Genomic DNA, 23557 nt, shown 5'->3' on the forward strand with positions numbered 1-23557 from the left:
AAAAAAAAGAAATAATAAAATAAAATGTCTATTTTATTATTTATAAATTGTGTGACTCATATACTTTATCTCAGTAAGATTACAATAAACTTATGTAAAATATTTGCATACAAGTATCTTTGTACTTGTTGGAAAGCCAGCAATTGATCACTGGCTTGTTTGGTCACTAACCATGGCCTCATGTAGCAACGATGACACCCCAAAGCCTTCTTTTAGAAAAGGACCTGGGGGCAGTGAAAAGCACAGACATAAAAAAATTATGGTAGAAGCCATTCAACTATTTTTTTTTTCTGAAGTTGGAAACGGGAGGCAGTCAGGCAGACTCCTGCATGTGCACAACTGGGATCCACCCGGCATGCCCACCAGGGAGCGATGCTCTGCTCATCTGGGCCGTTGCTCAGTTGCATCCAGAGCCATTCTAGCACCTGAGGCAGAGGCCGTAGAGCCCTCCTCAGTGCCCGGGCCAACTTTGCTCCAATGGAGCCCTGGCTGCGGGAGGGGAAGAGAGAGACAGAGAGGAAGAAGAGGGGGAGGGGTGGAGAAGCAGATGGGCACTTCTCCTGTGTGCCCTGGCCGGGAATTGAACCTGGGATTCCTGCACGCCAGGCCGACGCTCTACCACTGAGCCAACCGGCCAAGGCCCCATTCAACTATTTTTAAGTGTATGGTTTAGTGGCATTAAGTACATTCACATTGTTATGCAATCATCACCAGCATCCATCTCCAGAGCTTCTCATCACACCATACTGAAACCGTACCCATCAAACAACCTCCTACTGCTCCCTTCCCCCAGCCCTTACTAACCTCTATGATACCTTCTGTCTCTGTGCATTTGACTATTCTAGGTACGGTATAGAGGTAGAATCATATAATATTTGTCCTTTTGTGTCTGGCTTATTTCATTGAATATAACGTCTTCAAGGTTCATATATTTTGTAGGATGTGTCAAAATATCCTCCCTTTTCAAGGCTGAATAAAACTCCATTGCATGTCTATACCACATTTTGTTTATCCACTTATGCATCATGGGCACTTGGGTTGTTTCTGCCTTTTGGCTATTGTAAATAATGCTTCTTTGGGACATGGGTGTACAAATAAACTGTTTTTTTCCTTCCTTTTTATAAATGCCTTTAATCTTAGTACTCCCGGGGGACACATAAGATCTGGATGGGTCAAAATGGGGTCCCAGGACTATCTAATCCCTTGTTGTCCCCAAATGCCTGATGGCTGTTTCTTCTCAAATGAGGCTGTGTGCTATGGAGACAGCACCCAGAGAAGCCAAGTTCAGCTGCTGATTCATGACACCACCTGATGCCTTTGCCAATGGCTGGGGTTAAGTTCAGTGTGAACTGTTACCACAGTGTGAACCACAGTCGTCCCCTCTCCGAAAGTGGCTGACAGAGACCATGGAGGGGTGGGGTGTGGTGAGCAAAAGGCCTGTGACACTGTGAGAAGCAAGTGGCCTCAAGGGATGAGAGAAACAGCCAGGGCTTAGCCCCTCTTCAGGGTCAGGAAATGCCACTGACACTGAGCAAACAGTGTGATGTGGACTTAAGTAAACTTTTTTTTTTTTTCTAACACTGGAAATAATCCTGATTTGTGCCTGGTTGCTGAAAATGCTATCAACCTTTCCCAGATGGAACAAATTATTTGCCATTAAAAATTCATTTAAAAATAACATAACTGATCAGTGTGTTTCAGCGTCAGCTTATTTTCTCAAAAGAACTGAAAGTGAAATGAAATGAGGAGATGTTTCTGTATTTCTCGGAAGGAGAAAACAGCCACCTTCAGTTCTTCTGAGCAGACGGCAGAGCCAGCAGGGCAAAGGCAGCAGGATGAGTGTCTTTCTGTGACAGCAAAGGATGTGCAGACGGTGGAATCAAAGCTTGAAATGAAGAGCGCTTTCAGATATATTTTTAAAATCTTTTGTCAGGCTTAAAAAAAAAAAGTGTCCCAAATTGTGGAGTGCTGGCCTGTGCTGAGCTGTTGAGAGCCTTGATAAGGTAGGGAGGGAGGGCCAGACTACTGCAGTATTGGGATGGTTGACTAAGGTCAAATGGTACTAACACAGCAACCACCTCCACGCTTTCTGCCCTTAAATTTCTACCCTCCAAGACGCCCACTGAGAGCCTTTTTCAGTCTACTCCGTAACTCTTACCCGGTCCCACTGTCATGTGATTCTCTGGAAGCTGAGTACGATCTGGGTCCAGTTTCTATAGAGTAAACCAATCATCAACGCTGAGTAACCTGCTCAGTTATGCCCAACTGAGTCTTCAAGGCCATCACGGAGGGGCAAGGGCAGACACTCTGGATTGAAACAAACCACCTCAAGTCCGTATCTTCACCTGAGGCAGTTTCAGCTGGACTTGGCACACTTTGCTCAAGGAAATGGGTCTGAAGCAGCTGAGCTGGGGTGTGGGGAGTGTGAAGCCTTAGCCCCAGCAGGGAGTCTACTTGCTTTATCTTTTTCTGACCCTGTCTCAAAACCTGGTGCTTATCAGCACCTCTGAAATTATTATGGGGTAAAGCTGACTTTCATTTAAAATGAACTTATCCAGCTCTGGCACAGTAGCTCAGTTGGTTAGAATGTTGTTCCCATATGCCAACATTGAGGGTTCGATCCCTGGTCAGGGCACATACAGGAGTAAACCAGTGAATGCATAAATAAGTGGAACAACAAATCTATGTTCCTCTTTCTTTCCCTTTCTCTCTCTCTCTCTAAAATAAATAAATAACAAGTTAATAAAAGTAAAATAAAATAAATGTAGCAAGAATATAGATGGGATTGCTTTTGATTGACAAAAAGTGAGAATATTTCCACTTCAATATAAAGCATTTTCCACAGTTAAAAAAAGAAAGCCCAACAATCAAATTAGAAAATGGGCAAAAGATGTAAAAAGACATTTCACTGAAGAGGATATACAAATGGCAAATAAACACATGAAAACATCTTCAGCATCATTAGATGTCAGTGAAATACAAATTAAAACCATAACGACATATCACTGTATACCTACCAGAGTAGCTAAAATAAGAAATAAGGACAGACCCTGGCCGGTTGGCTCAGCGGTAGAGCGTCGGCCTGGCGTGTGGGGGACCCGGGTTCAATTCCCGGCCAGGGCACATAGGAGAAGCGCCTATCTGCTTCTCCACCCCCACCCCCTCCTTCCTCTCCGTCTCTCTCTTCCCCTCCCGCAGCCAAGGCTCCATTGGAGCAAAGATGGCCCGGGCGCTGGGGATGGCTCCTTGGCCTCTGCCCCAGGCGCTAGAGTGGCTCTGGTTGCGGCAGAGCGACGCCCCGGATGGGCAGAGCATCACCCCCTCCCTGGTGGGCAGAGCATCGCCCCTGGTGGGCGTGCCGGGTGGATCCCGGTCGGGCGCATGCGGGGAGTCTGTCTGACTGTCTCTCTCCGTTTCCAGCTTCAGAAAAATACAAAAAAAAAAGAAAAAAGAAAAGAAATAAGGACAAAACCAAACGCTGACAAGGATGTGGAGAAACTGATCACTCATACATTGCTACTGACAATGTAAAATGGTACAGCCACTCTGGAGAACAGCGAGGCAGTTTCTTATAAAACGAAACACGTTATCACCATGATCCAGTAACAACACTCTTGAGCATTTTCCAAGAGGAATGAAAATTTTTGTTCACATGGGAACCAGTATGTAAATAGTCACAGCAATTTTATTTAATAGCCTCAAACTGGAAATAGGCCACATGTCCTTCAGCAGGTGAAACTGTACCATGGACCACCAGTCAGCAATAAAAGTCGATACATGTAACAATTTGAATGAATTATGCTGAGTAAAAAAATGCCAATCCCAAAAGCATACTATATTATTCCATTTATTGAACACTTGTGTAATGACAAAATTTTAGAAATAGAAAATAGATTATTGGTTGTAAGGTTACCTGTGGTGGAGACCTGAACATGTGATAAACTTGTATTGAACTAAATACACACACACACACAAATTTGTACAAATAAAACTGGGAAATCTGAACATGCTGGCACATGGTATCAAAGGTAATGCCCTTATTGTAACATGAGCTACAGTTTTAGAAGATGTTACCTTTCGGGAAACTGGGTGAAGGGTCCATGAGATTTCTCTGTATTATTTCTCACAGTTGCATGTAAATCTACAATTAGCTCATTAAATTTTCATTAAAAAACATTAATCATCAGCACATTTTTATTTAAAAGGCATAAGTCCAGAAAAACTCCAAGGCAAACTTTCAGTTTTGTTATGGGATGCTACACATCTTTCTCTGAAAATCACATTACTTCCAATTATCCTCTTTGCAATACATCTGTTCAGATGTACTCATTCTTCCCCGCTAAAACAGATTTCTCTTTTGTAGTCCTCCTTCCATCCTCTTCATACTAACTCTAGAGTAGAACAATGCACTAGGTAATTTCCATGTTGATGAATTAATCTGTGGCTCATGTGATCCTGAGACTGACAGCCCTTAATTGTTCTCTAGCTCCTAAAATCTCACATGAAGAAATTTCCTTACTCAGACAACTTGAAATTGTCTAACAGATGATCCTCATAGCATAAAAAAGATTAAGACTGTATAGCTACTAAGAGAAGAGTCTTATCATGGAAACAAAATCTTTTTATAGGAAAGAGACAAGTTTCTCAAAATGTTTTTTCTTCTTTTACTTCCTACTATGTGCCAGACACTAGGCTTATTACTTTGACTTGTTTTTTTTTTTTATGTTCTTTTTGTTTGTTTGTTTTTTCTGAAGCTGGAAACGGGGAGAGACAGTCAGACAGACTCCCGCATGCGCCCGACTGGGATCCACCCGGCACGCCCACCAGGGGCGACGCTCTGCCCACTAGGAGGCGATGCTCTGCCTCTCCGGGGCATCGCTCTGCGGCGACCAGAGCCACTCTAGCGCCTGGGGCAGAGGCCAAGGAGCCATCCCCAGCGCCCGGGCCATCTTTGCTCCAATGGAGCCTTGGCTGCGGGAGGGGAAGAGAGAGACAGAGAGGAAGGAGGGGGTGGGGGTGGAGAAGCAAATGGGCGCTTCTCCTATGTGCCCTGGCCGGGAACTGAACTCGGGTCCCCCGCATGCCAGGTCGACGCTCTACCGCTGAGCCAACCAGCCAGGGCCTTGTTTTATGTTCTTAACAAGCCTATGAGGGAGATTTAGTTATGCTATCCTTACCATCTATCTATCTATCATCTATCTATCTATCATCTATCTAAGGGCCCAACCACTTGCCCGTGGTCACTGCAGGGCCAGTAGTAGTGGCCATTGTGGCCATGCACATGCAGGTTCACAATGGATTCGGGCAGATGGTAAAGAAAGAATGGAGCCAAAAAATGGTGGGCCATTCCTTTATTCAAGTCTCGCACCGGCCGATGAGCAAACACACAGGGAAAATACTTCCCTCTTCATTCAGAGCTCTCAAAGCCCTAACACATTCTCTGGTTCCACAACCAGGAGAATCTTCTCCGGTTTCTCCTAGAATCAAAGGCCTCACCAGCCTCAGTGGAGCTTGCAAAAGCCCCTCACCTCTGGTTCCCCATCTGCACACCTTCTCCCTTCTCTGCCAACATGGCTTCTTCCTCAGCATCCTGCATTCTCTCTGCTCTCACTCTGCAAACATAACTTCTCTCTCTCTGCACCTGGCTTCTTTCTGCCTCTTCTCCTTCTTCTCTTCTTTCAAAATGTTCTGGCATGAAAACCTTGAAAACTCCTCCAGCAAACATTAGCAAATCAATGGCCCTTCCCAAGCAGGAAAATAATTTGCAATTTCACAGACCACATATACCTGGTGCTGCCCAGCCCCCAATGAAAACTATAAGCAAGCAAACATAAAAATCATATTTTACAAACTTATTTGACCAACAGTCACATAGCTAGTAAGTAGCAGAGTCAGGACAAAATCTGGGTTGATTTGACCCAAAGTATATTCTTTCTGCACTAAACCTGTAGTTCTCAAACTTAATGGGGTCAGGACCCCTTTCTACTTAAAAATTATTGAGGACCTTTAAGAGTTTTGGTTAATGTGGACTACATCAATCGATACTTACTATATTAGAAATTAAAAATATATTTTAAATATTTATTAATCCTGTATGTAAAGTCAGTAGCCATGGCCACCATCACAGCTGCCTGGCCCATGCAGGTTCGCATTTGATTCGGGCAGTCGGTAATGAAACAATGGAGCCAAAAACTGGTAGACCATTACCTTTAATCCTAGCTTGCACCCGGCGGGCAAGTAAAAACACACACTGGGCTCCAAAACCTACTCATTCAGTGCTCACAAAGCTACTGACTTATCTGAGTTTCTTAGAATCAAAGGTTTCTAGCTCACTAGCCTTATTCACCTCTGTTCCCCATCTCCTTCTCTCTGCACAAACTCTGCACGAACTGGCTTCTCCTTCAGCATTCTGCCATCTTGGCTGCTTCTTCTGGCCTCCTCTACGTGGCCTTTCTCTGCTCTCCTTTCTCTGCTCTCTCCTCTAATGCTAATCTCAGGAACCGAGAGAAAGCAAGCTCTCAGTCTGCCTCTATTTTATAGTGTAGAAATCAAAACCTTTAATCCAATATACAAATAAGGAAGTCTCTGATACAAAGTCACTTATCTGAGGCATAATGGGATTCCTCATGAGAGTGCACCATCCCACATCATGCAATCAGTCAAGGGCAGGGGTCCCCAAACTACGGCCTGCGGGCCGCATGCGGCTCCCTGAGGCTGTTTTATCCGGCCCCTGCAGCACTTCCGGAAGGGGCACCTCTTTCATTGGTGGTCAGTGAGAGGAGCATAGTTCCCATTGAAATACTGGTCAGTTTGTTGATTTAAATTTACTTGTTCTTTATTTTAAATATTGTATTTGTTCCTGTTTTGTTTTTTTACTTTAAAATAAGATATGTGCAGTGTGCATAGGGATTTGTTCATAGTTTTTTTTTATAGTCCGGCCCTCCAATGGTCTGAGGGACAGTGAACTGGCCCCCTGTGTAAAAAGTTTGGGGACCACTGGTCAAGGGCGTGGGGAAAAGCTTAGTCTTAAAACTAAGCCTTAGGCTATAATGACCCAGCCTGCTTACAGCCTGTCCCCCACACCCAATACAAACTATAAGTGAGCAAACATATATATATTTAAAAACTTATTTGACCAACACTGTAAAAATCACAAAATTAGCCCATTACATTTTAATATAAAATTTTATGAATAATAACTATATTGCCAAACTCAGTGAGAAGAAATGTTTCAAATCTCTTTAATGTCTGGCTTAACGGAGGACAGTTGGATTCTCATGTCTGCTTCTGCATTCAATTTGTGACATATAATTTTGGTTTGAGGTACAGGAAGAAAATCAGACCCCACAGTCCTTTGTTTTTCAGATAATTCTGGATATTAGCCTTTGATGCTATGTCAGTACTTGACAAATTGTAGTTTCTTTTTTTATATATGTATATATAACTTTTTTTTTTTTGTATTTTTCCGGAGTTAGAAGCGGGGAGGCAGTCAGACAGACTCTCGCATGCGCCCAGCCAGGATCACCTAGCATGCCCACCAGGGGGCGATGCTCTGCCCATCTGGGGCATTGCTCCACTGCAACCGGAGCCATTCTAGCACCTGAGGTAGAGGCCATGGAGTCATCCTCAGCACCCGGACCAACTTTGTTCCAATGGAGCCTTGGCTGCAGGAGGGGAAGAGAGAGACAGAGAGGAAGGAGAGGGGGAAGGGTGGAGAAGCAGATGGGCGCTTCTCCTGGGTGCCCTGATTGGGAATTGAATCTGGGACTTCCACATGCCAGGCTGATGCTCTACCGCTGAGCCAACCAGCCAGGGCAAGTTGTAGTTTCTTAAAGGTCAGTTGCAATATAAAATCTGAAATCATATTGATGAATTATTTTGCCCCCTGTTGCATTAAAATTCATAGATCTTTACCCATGCATGATTTGGAACAAATCACTGATCACTTGGAAAATACCAATTCAGTTGAAGTATGTGGATCTCCTAGATGTTGACATGTTTCAGTATATGATAAAACAAATGACATGCATTAATCTCATCACCGGTCTCATCTGAAAAGTCTTTAAGTACCTGATACAAGTTATCCAAAATTATTGGAAAGCTCAAATTTTATCACTGGCAATAAATATGAATAGCTTTTTCCTGAAGTGACACTTACTTCATTCATTTTCCAGAAAATGTCTGCCAGATGGTGAAGTCTGAGCGATTTGTAATGTTTCTGTTAGTCCTCTTTCACAATGATATTTCACGCTAAGGGCGGCTAGTTCAGCTTGCAACTCATTGCACAAGTGCTTTTCTTAAAGACAACCATCCCTATGTAGAATATCAAAATGTTGAAATTAAAAAAAACTTTTTCTTACTGCTTTAGTAAAGATGTTCTTCAGTGGAAATAGCTTTTCCCCTTGCCAGCACATGGCAGTGAAGAAGACTACGATTTACTGCCTAAGACACCAGTTTTATCTAGTGCTGCTTTATGCTACTGGGGAAAATGTTAAGAGAGGAAAAAGCAAATGACATCTTAGTATTATTATGCAAATGACCTCGCTGGACCCCCTTGGGTCTATGGACCATTATCATGCAAACTTCCAGTGAGGTAGAGCTACTCAGATTTTGTTTTTTAGCACCTAACATGCCAGGGTTATGCAGGAGCATAAACAGCTGGGGCATAGCTATTCAAAGCTCCCGACGATGAGCACAATTTCTGTCCAGATGAAACAGCAAAACTAGCAGCCTGCAGGAACCCATTAATCTTTCAGCTTCTTCCTAGGAACCTTCTCTTCAGTGTCTCCTTATCAACATCCCAGGTGCCCTGAGCTTCCTGCTGCCCAAGGCCACTCAACAGGGGCCCCAGTTGTGCAGCATAGCTTTGAAAAACAGATACAGAAGAGCAAGTCGGCTGTGCTCTCTACCGCTACATGCAACTCTAGGGACCCAAAGGAAACGGCTGGTTGCCTAAGAAATTAATTGCTGCCCAGGTGAGACTGACCATTGAAGAGTTCAGTGTGGTAGTCAGGCGGGTTCACGTTTTAACAGGAGACTCCTGGTAGAATGCCTTAACATAAAGAAATACTTCTGTGGTGGGGAGCACTGCAGGTTAGGGCCACAGGAAAAGGGAGGTGATTCTCAGCTGAGACAAAGTCAGGGGAATTGGATGATTAAATGATTGCAGGAGGGAATCAGAGCCACCCAGCCATGGTTTATCTCCTTGTGAGATGAAGGCTACGGTTTTTTATTTCAGTTTCTAATGAATGAAAATATGCAATGTTTATAATGTTAAAGAACAAATAGCGCCGTGACCTACGTCTCAGTTTACACAGCCGATATCATGGGTGATCGTATTTCTCACAGTCCCATACTCTTCTTCTCCCTTGATGTTTGGACATTACCTAAGTCGGTCATGCTTTAATATTTTGGGGACAAGTCTCCTCCCCATGCCTCCCCACTGTCTTTGTGACTAAGGAGGCTTCACCTGTTTTCCACACACACAGAGAGGGAGGGGTGTGCCAGGAACATCTCTGGATAATTCAGCAGCTGTGTCAGGTTAACCTGGCTACTCCTTGTCTGGAACAAACGGGGTGCCCAGGAAGGTAAGTTTGGGAGGCAGGTGGTGCTGCCGATCGGACACTGTGTACTGAAATGCACACCCACCGGCGGAGCTATCAGTGTTCCGTGCGCTGCGGCTGCCGACAGGCACACTGGCTTCTCTTTCAGGCTTTGCATTATGAAACAAGGTGCTGCACCTTCTGGAAAATCCCTTTGTGGGTGTTCTTCCAGAAGTGCTAATTTTTAGGTCTTTTTTTTAAAAAACATTTTGTGAACTTTTAAAAAAGATTTTATATATTGATTTTAGAGAGAGGAGAGAGAGAAAGGTCTGAGGGAGGAACAGAAGCATCAACTCACAGTAGTTGTTTATTGTATGTGCTCTGACCTGGCAAGCCCAGGCTTTGAACCGGCAACCTCAGCGTCCCAGGTTGGTGCTTTATCCACTGCACCACCACAGGTCAGGTTAATTTGGTCTTTTGGTTTTCATTTGGGCTTGGGAAACCTTCTCCACTTCTACCTCTAGTCTCTGCTGACTTTTTCATGAGCAAATAAGAAATGATCAGTTAATACCTACAGAATACAATTTATGGAATTAAATTCACTCTTCAAAATTGACAGTATTTGGGCCCTGGCCGGTTGGCTCAGTGGTAGAGCGTCGGCCTGGCGTGCAGAAGTCCCGGGTTCGATTCCCGGCCAGGGCACACAGGAGAAGCGCCCATCTGCTTCTCCACCCCTCCCTCTCTCCTTCCTCTCTGTCTCTCTCTTCCCCTCCCGCAGCCAAGGCTCCATTGGAGCAAAGATGGCCTGGGCGCTGGGAATGGCTCTGTGGCCTCTGCCTCAGGCACTAGAGTGGCTCTGGTCACAACATAGCGATGCCCAGGATGGGCAAAGCATCGCCTCCTGGTGGGCAGAGCATCACCCCTGGTGGGCGTGCCGGGTGGATCCCGGTCGGGCACATGTGGGAGTCTGTCTGACCGTCTCTCCCCGTTCTTAGCTTCAGAAAAATACAATATATATATATATATATATATATATATATATATATATATATATACACACACACACACACAAAAAAAGACAGTATTTGAAGTAACTCTGTGGCCTAGAAGTGACGCCTGCTCTGTAATCCCTCCTCCACAGTTTGAACATTTAGAATGTAGGGAGAATCCAGGAGCTTAGATGATTGGTCTCAGGGAGGCCCCTTTGTGCAACCTTTCTCAGAGACCCTGGCTTCAGCACCTGTTGTGCTCTACGGCTCTGACTCACATGCTGGATGGACTCTCCTAACCAGTTCTGTCTTCTTGCAACCTCCACCACAACCTGCACCACCCCTCTTGTCCTTCTACCCCCAGGCCTTGGTTTACATGACCCTTTCCCTTTCCACCTCTGTAAATCTTACCTAGTATTCAAGGCCCACCTCAACTCGTTTCTGACTTCTCTAAGAAGCCTTCTTTCTGATTTGTCACCGCCAACTCTGCAATACTGACAACAATGATGACAGCTGATAATGATCGAACAGTTACTATGTGCCAGACAGACTCTGCAGCAAGCTCCGGTAGCATCTCATTCAAACCTTGTAATAACCTTGTTCCCGGAAGGTGCGAAAGCTCGGAGAATTTGAGTGCGCTGGCCATGTCATGCTCTAAGTGACACAGCTGGAACTTCTGCCTTGGTTTGCCCAGTTCCGAAGGCCACACTAACTGCTGTCTAGTCCTCCCTCCTCAAAGGTGCTAATCATCTCATTGTGAGAAGCTGATGAGGCTAGGTGGGGCCTCCAAGGTTATATCACCCAGTCCCCTCAGTTTACAGATTAGGTACCTAAAGCCCCCAAAGGCAGAGACTTGACTCAAGATAGCAGTGAAGTGCTGGCAAAGCCTGGGCAGTTCTGTTTTGCTGGTTCTCAGATGCATTCTTCATTTATTTATTCAACAATCGTATTAAACCCTTCTATGATTAAGGCACTGTGTTAGGCCCTGAGGATCTCTCCTGACATCACCTTCCCGGGGTGATCCTGTTATGAGTTTAATGAATCCACACACATGGCTGCCTTACACGGGACTGATTGTAGCCCCCCCCCCCCCCCGCAAGTGCTGCTCTGTGCTGAAGGGCCATGCTCACTGGGGGCCCCAGTACGGGAGCCTGGCTACTGGCCTGGCCCACTCTCAGAGCAGCTGCAGATCCACAGGAGAGGGTGTTTGTTGAGAAGGTAATGTGGAGGCCCTGGTTGGTTGGCTCAGTGGTAGAACATCTATTCCGGCATGTGGAAGTCCTAGGATTGATTCCTAGTCAGGGCACACAAAAGTGACCATCTACTTCTCCTCCCCCTTCCCCTTCTCTCTTCCTCTCTTCCCCTCGCACAGCCATGGCTTGATTGATTCAACCACGTTGGCCCTGGGTGCTAAGTATGGCTCCCTGGAGCCTCCACCTCAGGCACAAAAAATAGCTCTGTTGTAATCATGGCCCCAGATGGACAGAGTATCGGCCCCAGATGGGGGTCACCAGGTAGATCCTGGTGGAGGCACATACAGGAGTCTATCTCCCCTCCTCTCACTTAAATTTTTTTTGTGTGTATTTTTATGAAGTTGGAAATGGGGAGGCAGTCAGACAGACTCCCGCATGTGCCTGACCGTGATCCACCCAGCACGCCCATCAGGGGGCGATGCTCTGCCCATCTGGGGCGTCACTCTGTTGCAACCAGGGCCATTCTAGCTCCTGAGGTAGAGGCCACAGAGCCATCCTCAGCACCCGGGCCAACTTTGCTCCAATGGAGCCTTGGCTGCAGGAGGGGAAGAGAGAGACAGAGAGGAAGGAGAAGGGGAGGGGTGGAGAAGCAGATGGGCGCTTCTCCTGTGTGCCCTGGCCGGGAATCGAACTCAGACTCCTGCACGCCAGGCCGACTCTCTACCACTGAGCCAAACGGCCAGGGCTTTAATTTTTTTTTTTTAAAGAAAAAGAATGTAATGTGGAGAGTGTTAAAGGCCCTGTTGATGATGATTCAATGCTGCTCAAGTAACTATTTCAGGAACCAGCATTAGAAAACAGGAAACATGACTCCTAGTTTTGTCAACTAAGTCTAATTCAATTCCAAGACTTTGTTAGGCTTTTGCTGTCACATATATGTATACAGAACTCACCAAGCTTGTCTTCCAAGTCTGTCACCAGCCTTGTGAGACCACCAGCAGTTCTGCTGGGTTCTCAGCTTCCCAGCAGCAGCTCTGGTTGGTGAAACTTTCTTAGCCTCCTGCCCCAGGGGAACGCCATTAGCAAAATCCAGCTCACCTCACGGAGGTTTCTCCTCCTTCCATAATCTTAGTATCTCTAGCCACTGTTGCTTCAGCAACTCTAGTGCATTGAAAAAGAGGATTTTTCTTTTAATCTAACTGATCCTACCCGGAAACACAAATATCCTTCTCTAATTTGAATCGAGAGGCTTTCCCTAGTTTGCCTGCATCTGTTTTCTCAAGAATTATTGACTGACATTGTCATGCCTGGATCCCTGGTAATCCGTATCATCCTTCAAATTTTGAGCCTACATTTTCTCTCTGGTTATCTTGTCAAAATAAAGCGATGGTCTAAGGTTGTCCGAGTTTCATCTGTTATTAGTCCTGCCAGCTTTAGACAGAAACGGTAATAAACACCATAGGGCACAGGGATGGTAAGTTATGAATGAATGATTATCTGAGCAAATAAATAAATAAATAGAAGGATAAATTTAAAAAAAATCTCATGGACAAATCTCCACCTGAATAATGAGCTCCCTTAAATTTGAGTGGAAGGCAATACATATTAGGGGGAATGCATTAGAAAGAATACTCTCTCTAGGCCAGTTATTGCAATCTATAAAATAATATTGTCTATGATTTAATAAATTGCTTCTGCTGGGCAAATATCTACTATGTAAATGTTGCTGAATTCTTTAGTATTGATATGTTTAAAAAGTTCACTTTAGAATTATGAATTCATTCCTATTTTTACAAGTTGTACAATTATAAATGGCATATAAAACAAGGTTCTCTCCCCATTAGTGGGAGACCTTGTCCAGTCAGTTCTTCTAATGTTCCTTGTTACTATTGAGTTGGTTACAGGCTCATGAAGAAACTGTCATATTTATCTTTATATCTTCAGCTGCCACAGTTCCGGTGTGTAACAATTATTAAGTGGCTACTTAAATTTCTTCTCTCCAGGTGTTCTTCCTGCTTAGATTATAATAGATTACCAGAACTTTTTCTTGCATGCCTGACTCTATGCTTGACTATTCTATGCCATGCCCCCAAATCATCAAGTTTAATAGTTGACCCTTGAACAATGTGGGGGTTAGGGACACTGACACCCCAGTACAGTAAAAAATCTGCATAGAGCCTTTAATTCCTCCAAATCTTCAGTTGTCCCTTAGTGTCCATAGGGAATTGGTTCCAGGACACCTTGTGGACATCCAAGTCCTCGGATGGCTCAGGTCATTTATATAAAATGGTGGAGAACAGTGCATATAGGAGGCCCTCTGCATCCACACAGGTCCAGCCATGGATGGAAAACAGTTTTCAATCTGAAGTTGGTTAAGTCTGTGGATGCTAAATGTAGGAGTATGAAGGCCAGCTGTGTATTTACTGAAAAAAATTCCACATTTAAGTGGGCCTGTGCAGCCCAAACACGTGATCAGCAACCCACTGTATATTGCTGCCTGATGATTATATCTAAGTGAATGTATTGCTACACAACTCAAAATATTTTCAGTCAGAGGATGCTTAAAAACTTAACTTTTTGCTAGTTAACCCTATTGTCTCAAGCATCATTTCTTAGATTTGCCTCATACTAATGATCTTCTGATAACATTTTTTTTTTCTTTTTTGTAAATTTCCAAAGTTAGAAGTGGGGAGGTAGTCAGACAGACTCCACATGCGCACGACTGGGATCCACCCAGCATGCCCACCAGGGGGCGATGCTCTGCCCACCTGGGGCGTCGCTCTGTTGCAACCAGAGCCATTCTAGCGCCTGAGGCAGAGGCCACAGAGCCATCCTCAGCGTCCGGGGCCAACTTTGCTCCAATGGAGCCTTGGCTGCAGGAGGAGAAGAGACAGAGAGGAAGGAGAGAGGGAGAGGTGGAGAAGCAGATGGGCGCTTCTCCTGTGTGCCCTGGCCAGGAATTGAACCCGGGACTCCTGCACGCCAGGCCGACGCTCTACCACTGAGCCAACTGGCCAGGGCCTTCTGATAACTTTTTAAAAGTATAAATGCTGGTAATATACCTGAGTCAAAATCCTATAGGAGGAGCCTGAGAATCTCTATTTATCAAGCATCTGGGTGATTTTTATGATAAGGTACTTGTGGTCCTTGTACCAGCAGCATTAGCATCCTTTGGCTGTAAATTTTGGGCCTTGCCGACTTTGAGCTAACGCCCAGCAATCTGTGGCTTAACAAGTCTTCCCCTGATTTAGGGCAGTGGTTCTCAACTCAGCTGCACACTTGAATCATCCAAGGAACTTTAAAAAAAGCACTGATGCCTAGAATTTGCAGCAAACATGTCTGTGATGTCATGGATGCTGAGGACGATGTAACCTTCCATCCATAACTCATCTCACAATTTTGTACTTATCCACTCTTACTGAATTAATAAGGTGATAAATTCGAATGCTTGAAATAAACTTATGCCTTTAAAACATTATTGTTTACCATCCAGCTGTCTGTTTTTAACAATTCTAGCAGTCTGAGATACCTCAGAATATTTGTTTGCTGAGTTGATGCTGTTAGAGGGTTCTGTGTAAGATTTGAATAAAGGAAACCGCTACTAATGGTTTGAAGGCCTAAAGCCTCAAGTCTAAATTCTTTAGCGTTGCCTTTAAGACACAAGTTTCCTTCCTCTTACTAACACATACCCGTGTGTGGTTGCTTCCTGGGATACAGGAAGGGGAAAAGGCTCCCGACTCAGGTTCCAGATGAGTTCCAGCCCACTGGGACCTTGCAAGTCACTAATTCTCTTTCACTTTCTGGTTCTTCATTATAAAGTGAGAGCCTAGAACCAAATAATCTCTAAGGCTCTTTTTGTCTTTTGGTATTTTAACATTTTCATAATCAGGTTAGCGTCCCAACTTAGACTGCACTGTTTCTTCCTTTCTACTTCCCCAGGTTAACTCCTCCTAAGGCACAGTGCAGGTTCTAATTATCCTTAATATTCCTTGGTTCTCAGTGTAAGCTTCTTTAACCTCTTAGGCATCCTTTTTAAAAAAAATGTTTTATTGATTTTAGAGAGAGGGAGTGGGGAAGACAGAGACATGGAACATCAGCCTGTTACTGTATATACCCGGACCGAGGATCAAACTGGCAACCTCTGTGCTTTGGGTCGATCTTCTTTCGTTTTTAATGATTAAGTCTGGTCTCCCACCGGGTAATAACAGGATCTCATATACCTCATCCCTAAATGTCTAGCATATGTATGCAATGCTTGCTGATAATTTTTTCCTCAGCACCATGAATTATTGCCTGTCATTTGTTTCATTCCAAGGAGAGCGATGTCTAAAGCTTGCTTTTTGCCCAATAAGCTTTCATTACCATACCAAAGGTTCCCAAATCATCTATTTATTCTAGAAATGTTCCTTTGCAAATCCCAAGTCTTCTCCAAAAACAGCTCTCTGCTGGCCTCTGCTGGTGATAGCACACACCTGTTTGCCTAAATGCATGCTCCAGCATAGGTCGCTTCAGTTTTATGAGGAACCATTCTAACAGCATCAACTCAGCAAACAGAAACATTCTGAGGTATCTCAGACTGCTAGAATTGTTAAAAACAGACAGCTGGATGGTAAAATTTGAGATATATTTCAAGTGCTTATTTCTAAAGTGGCATTTTTCAAAATGAAATTCATGCTCGTTAAGATGTCAGGGATAATAAAATAAGATTCTTAGGCGTGTTTCTTTAAAAGCTTACTCCTTTGAAGGAAATTTGTAAAGTGCTTGATAAATATTCGTTAAATAAATGTATCAGTATTTGGTTTATGTAACACTCTGTTTTGGTAACTGAATTATGAATTAAAGAGCACCTGGGTTGGCCTGACCTGTGGTGGCGCAGTGGATAAAGCGTAGACCTGGAAATGCTGAGGTCGCCGGTTCGAAACCCTGGGCTTGCCTGGTCAAGGCACATATGGGAGTTGATGCTTCCAGCTCCCCCCCTTCTCTCTCTCTGTCTCTCCTCTCTTGTCTCTCCCTCTCCTCTCTAAAAAAAAAAAAAAAAAAAAAGTGAATAAATAAAGAGCACCTGGGAGTAATCTTTGCAGGCATTCAATTATTTCTTTTAGATAAGATCATCCTCCATGCATTTTTTTATGCACATGCTAGATGTGGTTTAAACTGAGTTACTGACACATTAAGACTCCTGACGCAGCCTTTCCAACAGGGCTTTGTTTAGGAAAATGTTTCGCTACATGAAAGATGTTAGGAAATACTTCTGCTTCATTCTGCTCTTGATGGAGCACATTATGTCTTCTACGTACATTAGGGCAGTGGTCCCCAACCCCTGGGCCGTAGACCGATACCAGTCCATGGGCCATTTGGTACTGGTCCACAGAGGAAGAATAAATAACTTACATTATTTCCGTTTTATTTATATTTAAGTCTGAATGATGTTTTATTTTTAAAAAATGACCAGATTCCCTCTGTTACATCTAAGACTCACTCTTGACGCTTGTCTCAGTCACGTGATCCATTTATCCGCCCCACCCTAAAGGCTGGTCTGTGAAAATATTTTCTGACATTAAACCGGTCCGTGGCCCAAAAAAGGTTGGGGACCACTGCATTAGGGCACCCATGGTTAATTCATTCAACTGTTGCCTTTGACAATCTTAGGTTTCAAATGGTTTAATCAAAATACTTGCTTAAAGGCAAGAAATATTAATTAGAATAAATCTTTTTTTTTAAATTTTTACTTATTCATTTTAGAGAGGAGAGAGAAATGGAGAGAGACAGAGAGGGAGAGAGAGAGGAGAGAGAGACAGAGAGAGAGAAGGTGGGGAGAAGCTGGAAGCATCAACTCCCATATGTGCCTTGACCAGGCAAGCCCAGGGTTTCGAACCGGCAACCTCAGCATTTCCAGGTCAACACTTTATCCACTGCGCCACCACAGGTCAGGCAAGAAGTATTACTTAAATTTAAGTGCTGACACAGAGTTCAAGGTTTAAATCAGAGGTCTTCAAATTTAAAATGCTCACAGGCAACCTGAAACTATATATTTCTATATATAATCTGTGAATGATATTTGCTGTGTGATAATACTGTGTCATGTATAATGCTTTCCAAATGAGTAAAGCCCTTTTACATACACTACACTGGGGAACAAATTTTTTTTTTCATTTTCTGTTGTATGAGGTTTTAGAACTGTTTCTATGTTTCTTCACCACTGATTCCAAATCTGAAATCTTTTTTTGGGGTGCTTGCTCTAGTTTTTACGCAATTTTAATTTTTTTGTTAGTTAGTGGCATGCATTGGTTTTTAAATTGGAATTAAAGGGCAACAACTCTTGGATTGAACATAACCACAAGGCAATTAATGTTTTACAAACATCACTTTTACATAATTGTAGTTGTTTTTAAATGTAAAAAAATTATCTGATAAGAAAAACTCTGTTATTTTAAGATTGAATCATGGCTTCTTCGAGTAGGCGTAAATGTAAGAATAGTCCTGACACCTTCTGTTATATATGTGGCTATTACACACTTCAAGGTCAAAGGCGCAATATTTTATCATTTGTGACACGTGCATATATTGCCTATTTTCAAGTCCCCCTTGGCAATCAAGACAAGAATTGGGCTCCTCGTATTGTGTGTTATAATTGTGAGGAAATGCTCTGTGATTGGACAAAAGAAAAACACAAAGGAATGCCTTTTGGTATTCCTGTGGTTTGGCGTGAACCTAAGGACCACAGCAGTGACTGTTATTTCTGTCTGATCCATACAAAGGGCCTCAGCAAGAAAAAACGGCATATGATCTCATATCCTAATATTCCTTCAGCAATACAACCTATCCCATACTCTGAGACACTCCCGGTTCCAGTTTTCAATGGTTTGATTTCTTTTAAGGACGAAGAAAGTGAACATGGTGATCAAGTGTATTTTGATAAGATGCATGAGGAAATGGTTGTAGAATCTGAAGGGTCTTCTTCTGATGCCAAGCAGTCATGAACCTCTCAGCAGTTTAGCCAACCCCAATTGAATGACTTAGTAAGAGATTTGGTACAAAGAAAGCAGCTGAGTTATTAGCCTCCAGGTTTCAAGAAAAGAATGTACTTCACCGGTCAGCTAAAGTATCCCATTTCAGGAAGTGTGAACAAATTTTTGTGGACTTTTTTCCAAAGACAAACACTTTGTTTACTGTCATATCAGTCTTCTCAGCCAGCTAGGTGTTACCACTTACAGTCCAACAGAATGGCGGCTATTTCTTGACAGCTCTAAATGGAGTCTGGAATGTGTTCTACACAATGGTAATGTTTATGCAGTTCCATTTGGTTATTCAACTCATCTGCAAGTATAATAAGATAAAAATTGTCCTTGACTTTCTGAAGTATGAGGAGCATAACTGGATCATTTGTGTGGATCTTAAAATGGTAAATTTCCTGCTAGGACAACAGAGAGGTTTCACAAAGTATCCTTGCTTTCTGTTTGTGGGACAGCCAAGCTCGGGAAAAACACTGGACACAGAAGGAGTGGCCGAAACGTGAAGCTCTGGAAGTAGGGATGCAAAATACTGTGAATGAACCTGTAGTTAATCAAGACAGGATCATTTTTCCCCCACTTCACATCAAACTTGGCTTACTGAAGCAGTTTGTTCAGGCTTTGAATAGAGAAACTGAATGCTTTCAACATATTATTTCTGCTTTTCCTGCTTGTCTTTCGAGAAGATAAAAGCAGGTGTATTCGATGGACCTCAAATTTGAACTGTCATACATGACAAAGAATTTCCCAGGAAGATGAATAAGGAGGAGAAAGCAGCATGGCAGTCTTTTGTGGCAGGTACAAAGAACTTCCTTGGCAACAAAAAAGCAGAAAACTATGAACTTCTGGTTCAAAGGATGCTTTTGGCTTTCCGTGACAGTGGATGTAACATGAGCATTAAGATTCACTTCCTGAACAGTCACCTTGATAAGATTCCTGAAAATCTTGGAGCTGTTAGTGATGAGCAGACTACTGCTGGAGCATCAAACGAGATTGTCCTCAACAAGTACACAAATACAAGAGCTACAAATGCTAATTTCTGCCTGAATAGAATTTAAATAAGTTTTACGCAAATTTTATGACTTAAAATAAGTGTTTTAATATGTTCTATTTCTAAATTGTAGACAAATTCTGATGCAATCATATCTTTTAGTGTATTAGTGTATTTACTGCATTAAATATTTTCACAAAGATGATGCCGAAGAAGACATTCTACTTCATTATGTTAAACTAAATGTTGAGAATTTTACAATAAGATGAGAATCTAAAATCTTGAATTGCAAAAAAACTGTAGCTTACAGAGAAAAACTAATGTCAGATTTGAGATCAGCACACTCGAGTTAGGTGAGAACAAGTGTTTTTGTGGATGCAACAAAAAGTTTGTTCCCCAGTGTTATCTTTGTCAAAAGTTTTGAAAGTCCACAATATGTCATACACCACAGTTCTGTATTTACATGCATTCTTCTGAGTCAAGTGTTTTTAAAAAGTATTTCATGACTTCTCTTACCGGTAGAGCGAGTCAGTAACAGATAAAAAGGGAGAGAGGATCCTGGTTGGGCAGCTCAGCTGGTTAGTGTTGGTATGATAGCCAAGTTTGCAGGCTTGATCCCCTGTCAGCACATACAAGAATCAACCAATGAATGCATAAATAAGTGGAAAAGCAAATCAATGTTTCTCTCTCTCTCTTTCCCCCTTCTCTCTAAAATAAAAAATATTTTTTTAGAAAAGGAAGTTCTCAGTTTACCCAATCTTACACAAGGGTGACTAAAGATAAAATGAAAATGCTAGTTATAAAGGGTTGGAGTGCTGTCAAGCTATCACATAAGACAGTCTCTTGCTATGTCTGCTTAGGCTGCTTTTAAAATAGCAAAATCTGGCCTGACCTGCAGTGGTGCAGTGTGTAAAGCGTTGACCGGGAATGCTGAGGTCGCCGGTTCGAAACCCTGGGCTTGGCTGGTTAAGGCACATATGGGAGTTGATGCTTTCTGCTCCTGCCCCCTTCTCTCTGTCTGTCTGTCTCTTTCTGTTCTCTCTAAAATGAATAAAATCTAAAAAAAAAAAAATAGAATCCACTGGAACTCCAACTGCACAGCCCTGGTGCCCTACTCAAGTCCAGGTACCTCTCAGATGCAGCCTTCAGAAGCATCTATATAGTAGATACAAGATTTGGTTCAGGAATGAGGCAATATTAGGCTGTAATTTCATCACTTAGTTATTGGATGTAGTCAAGTGACAATTCTGGCCATTGAGAAATAGAGAAAGTTATGGGGTGGAGCCTTCAGGAAAGCTTTTTAAAGAGGAACCCAAACAAATGATGTATGAAATGATGTATGCCTTCCCCCCCTTCCCTTCTTTCTGCCTAGAACATGGGCATGATGTTTGAGGTGGTCTAATGATTCTGCAGCCCCAGCATGAAGGCTACACACACAGCACGAAAGAGCAGAAAGCTGGAAGAAACCTGGGTCCATGGGGCATCACAGAGCTGCATCACCAGCCTTGGGCTGCTGACCTCCAGACTTTCTCATGTGAGGAAAAGAAAACCAGTCATTTGTTGTTTAATCTGTATATTGGATCCATTTTTTTGGCAGCTTAATGTGAAGCTGATATATAATCCACAAGATTCTTTGAGGATTAAAAGAGAAAAATCACTCTGAAAAGCATATTATGGTTCCTGGCATCAAGTGCGTGACCAGTGAGTGGTTTCTGTTATTTTGGGGGAGATCATGTCATGCCAGCAAGGAACAAAAATCAAACGTAGGAAAGATAAACAATTCAGGAATGGAAGAAAAGTGCTGAATAGTAGCTGTGACAAGGTTGTAAAAATTCAGAATCACATTCAGAGCTAAACAATGCCCACAGGGCATCTGCCACACAGCAGACACAGTATATGTGACTTCCGTTTCAGTCCTCTCTGTGAGAACACAAGCTGGTGGGACTTACTCATGTGAGAACCTTGATCAGTGAGGAAGACAAAACTAAGCAGACAGTTTGATGAACTCTAAGAAGTAAAAAGTACACCTGTAAGATTATTTAGATTTTTGTGAGACAGTCCATTCAGTGTCTCATGTGGCCCTGCTTATATAATACTATCAAGCTATGGGTTAAAGAAATACAATGATAAACAAAATACCACTAGAAACTGTTAAACACATGTGCTCAGTCATCTTAATGTTCAGACAGTCTGTCCAAGATGAGCAGAAAGTTGCTAAATAGAGAAATCTATTTTGTTCCCAATAGGAAGTTTATAAATTATAGTTTATCCAGAGAAACAATACAACTGAACTTGAACTTATGGGCAGAGAATGCAATAAATTCAGCTTCAAAACTGCATCAGAATAAAAAGTATAATAAAAAGAAACCACGTGAGAAGCTGAATATTAGCATCAGACTAGAAGACGATGTTAATTTAAACTATATGCAAAAAGAAAAAAGTTGGTATTTGTGGTCACCTCCAAAGGAATATACTACACAGTAGTACTTATTTCAAGTCAACAAAAGAAAAAAGCTGGAAATTTAAAAGAACTATTAAAATTTTGCCTCCTTTTTTTTTTTTTAAGACTTAAAATGTCAGACATTGGAATGACCTACAGAAGAGCAACTAATTGAGAGAATGAAAATTTGTAATGATTAACATAAAGTCACTACTAAATGTAAAAACCAAGGGAAGATGGAGTATAAAGAAAAGATCTGGTCCTAGTTGGTTGGCTCAGTGGACAGAGCGTTGGCCCAGCGTGTGGATGTCCTGGGATTGATCCCGTCAGGGCACACAGGAGAGGCACTCATCTGCTTCTCTCCCCCTCCCTGTTCCCTCTTGCAGCCAATGGCTTGACTGGCTCGAGGGTTGGCCCCGGGGGTTAAGAATAGCTGGGTTGGTCCAAGCATTGACCTCAGCTGCTGAGGATAACTTGGTTGATTTGAGCACTGGCCCCAGACAGGAGCTGCTGGATGGATCCCAGTTGAGGCACATATGGGAGTCTGTCTTATTATCTCCCCTCCTCTCACTTAAAAAAAAAAAAAAAGATCTGAAAAGCAACAAATCACAGACTACAGCTATCATATTTTCAAAATTGTAATTGGTAATACCAAATAAAGTAAATAAACAACTCTTAAGTTAGCGTGCAAACTGAAAGCACCTTATTATTTAAAGGTGCAAAAGCAAGAAAACAATATAAAACTTATCCATGTTTTAAGTAGCGATGTGGTGGGTACATGCCATTTAAAAACATTTTCAATAGAAAAATGATTTATAAATCAGTTTACAGAAGATTTAAAAAAATCAATGTTTAATACCAACTTTAGCTATAAATAACTAGAAAGAAAAAAACTGTTCTCTATCATGTTTTTGCTTCCACATCTAGGTCTTCTGCTCTTTGCCTTTTGGAGAAAAGATCGCATTGTACGGCTGCCTTCTTTTTGGACGAGGACAAGGATCAAGATCTTCCTTAATGTAACCTTAAAAACAAATGACAAATTTAGAAGACTATATTTGCAACATATATTTCTTTCAGCACATTTCCAGTAAACATCAGTCTTATTTAATGCCTTGTAAGTTAACATGAATCTTCTGATTATTAGCTGAGTGATGCTGAATGATTTCACTATTTAGCATCGTTTCCTCATTTATACTAACAGCAGCAGCAAACATTTATCAAATGTGCTATCTACATTATTTCAGATAGCACTCACATTCCATTAAAGTAGCTTTCACCATACTGTCTCACAGATGAAGTAATGGAGACCCAGGGAAGTTAAATCGCTCAAGTTCCCAGAGACAGGAAGTGGAAGAGCTGGGACCTTGCTCAGTGTCTGTGACTCCAGAACCA

General features: G+C 42.6%; 1 protein-coding gene across 5 annotated transcripts in view; it reads right to left on the bottom strand.

Annotated features, from left to right (window-relative positions):
• Positions 1–23087: 23087 nt before the first annotated feature.
• The window catches only part of RBBP8 (RB binding protein 8, endonuclease), a 118643-nt gene continuing 118173 nt past the window's right edge, over positions 23088–23557 (bottom strand). For all 5 annotated transcript variants that reach the window (XM_066246872.1, XM_066246874.1, XM_066246875.1 and 2 more), the window contains one exon: positions 23088–23186. In XM_066246872.1, coding sequence (XP_066102969.1) covers positions 23089–23186 — 98 coding nt within the window. In that variant the 3' untranslated portion in view covers position 23088. The remainder of the gene's footprint in view (positions 23187–23557) is intronic.

This window comes from Saccopteryx bilineata, chromosome 11 (genome assembly GCF_036850765.1).
Source record: "Saccopteryx bilineata isolate mSacBil1 chromosome 11, mSacBil1_pri_phased_curated, whole genome shotgun sequence".
Taxonomy (NCBI): Eukaryota; Metazoa; Chordata; class Mammalia; order Chiroptera; family Emballonuridae; genus Saccopteryx; species Saccopteryx bilineata.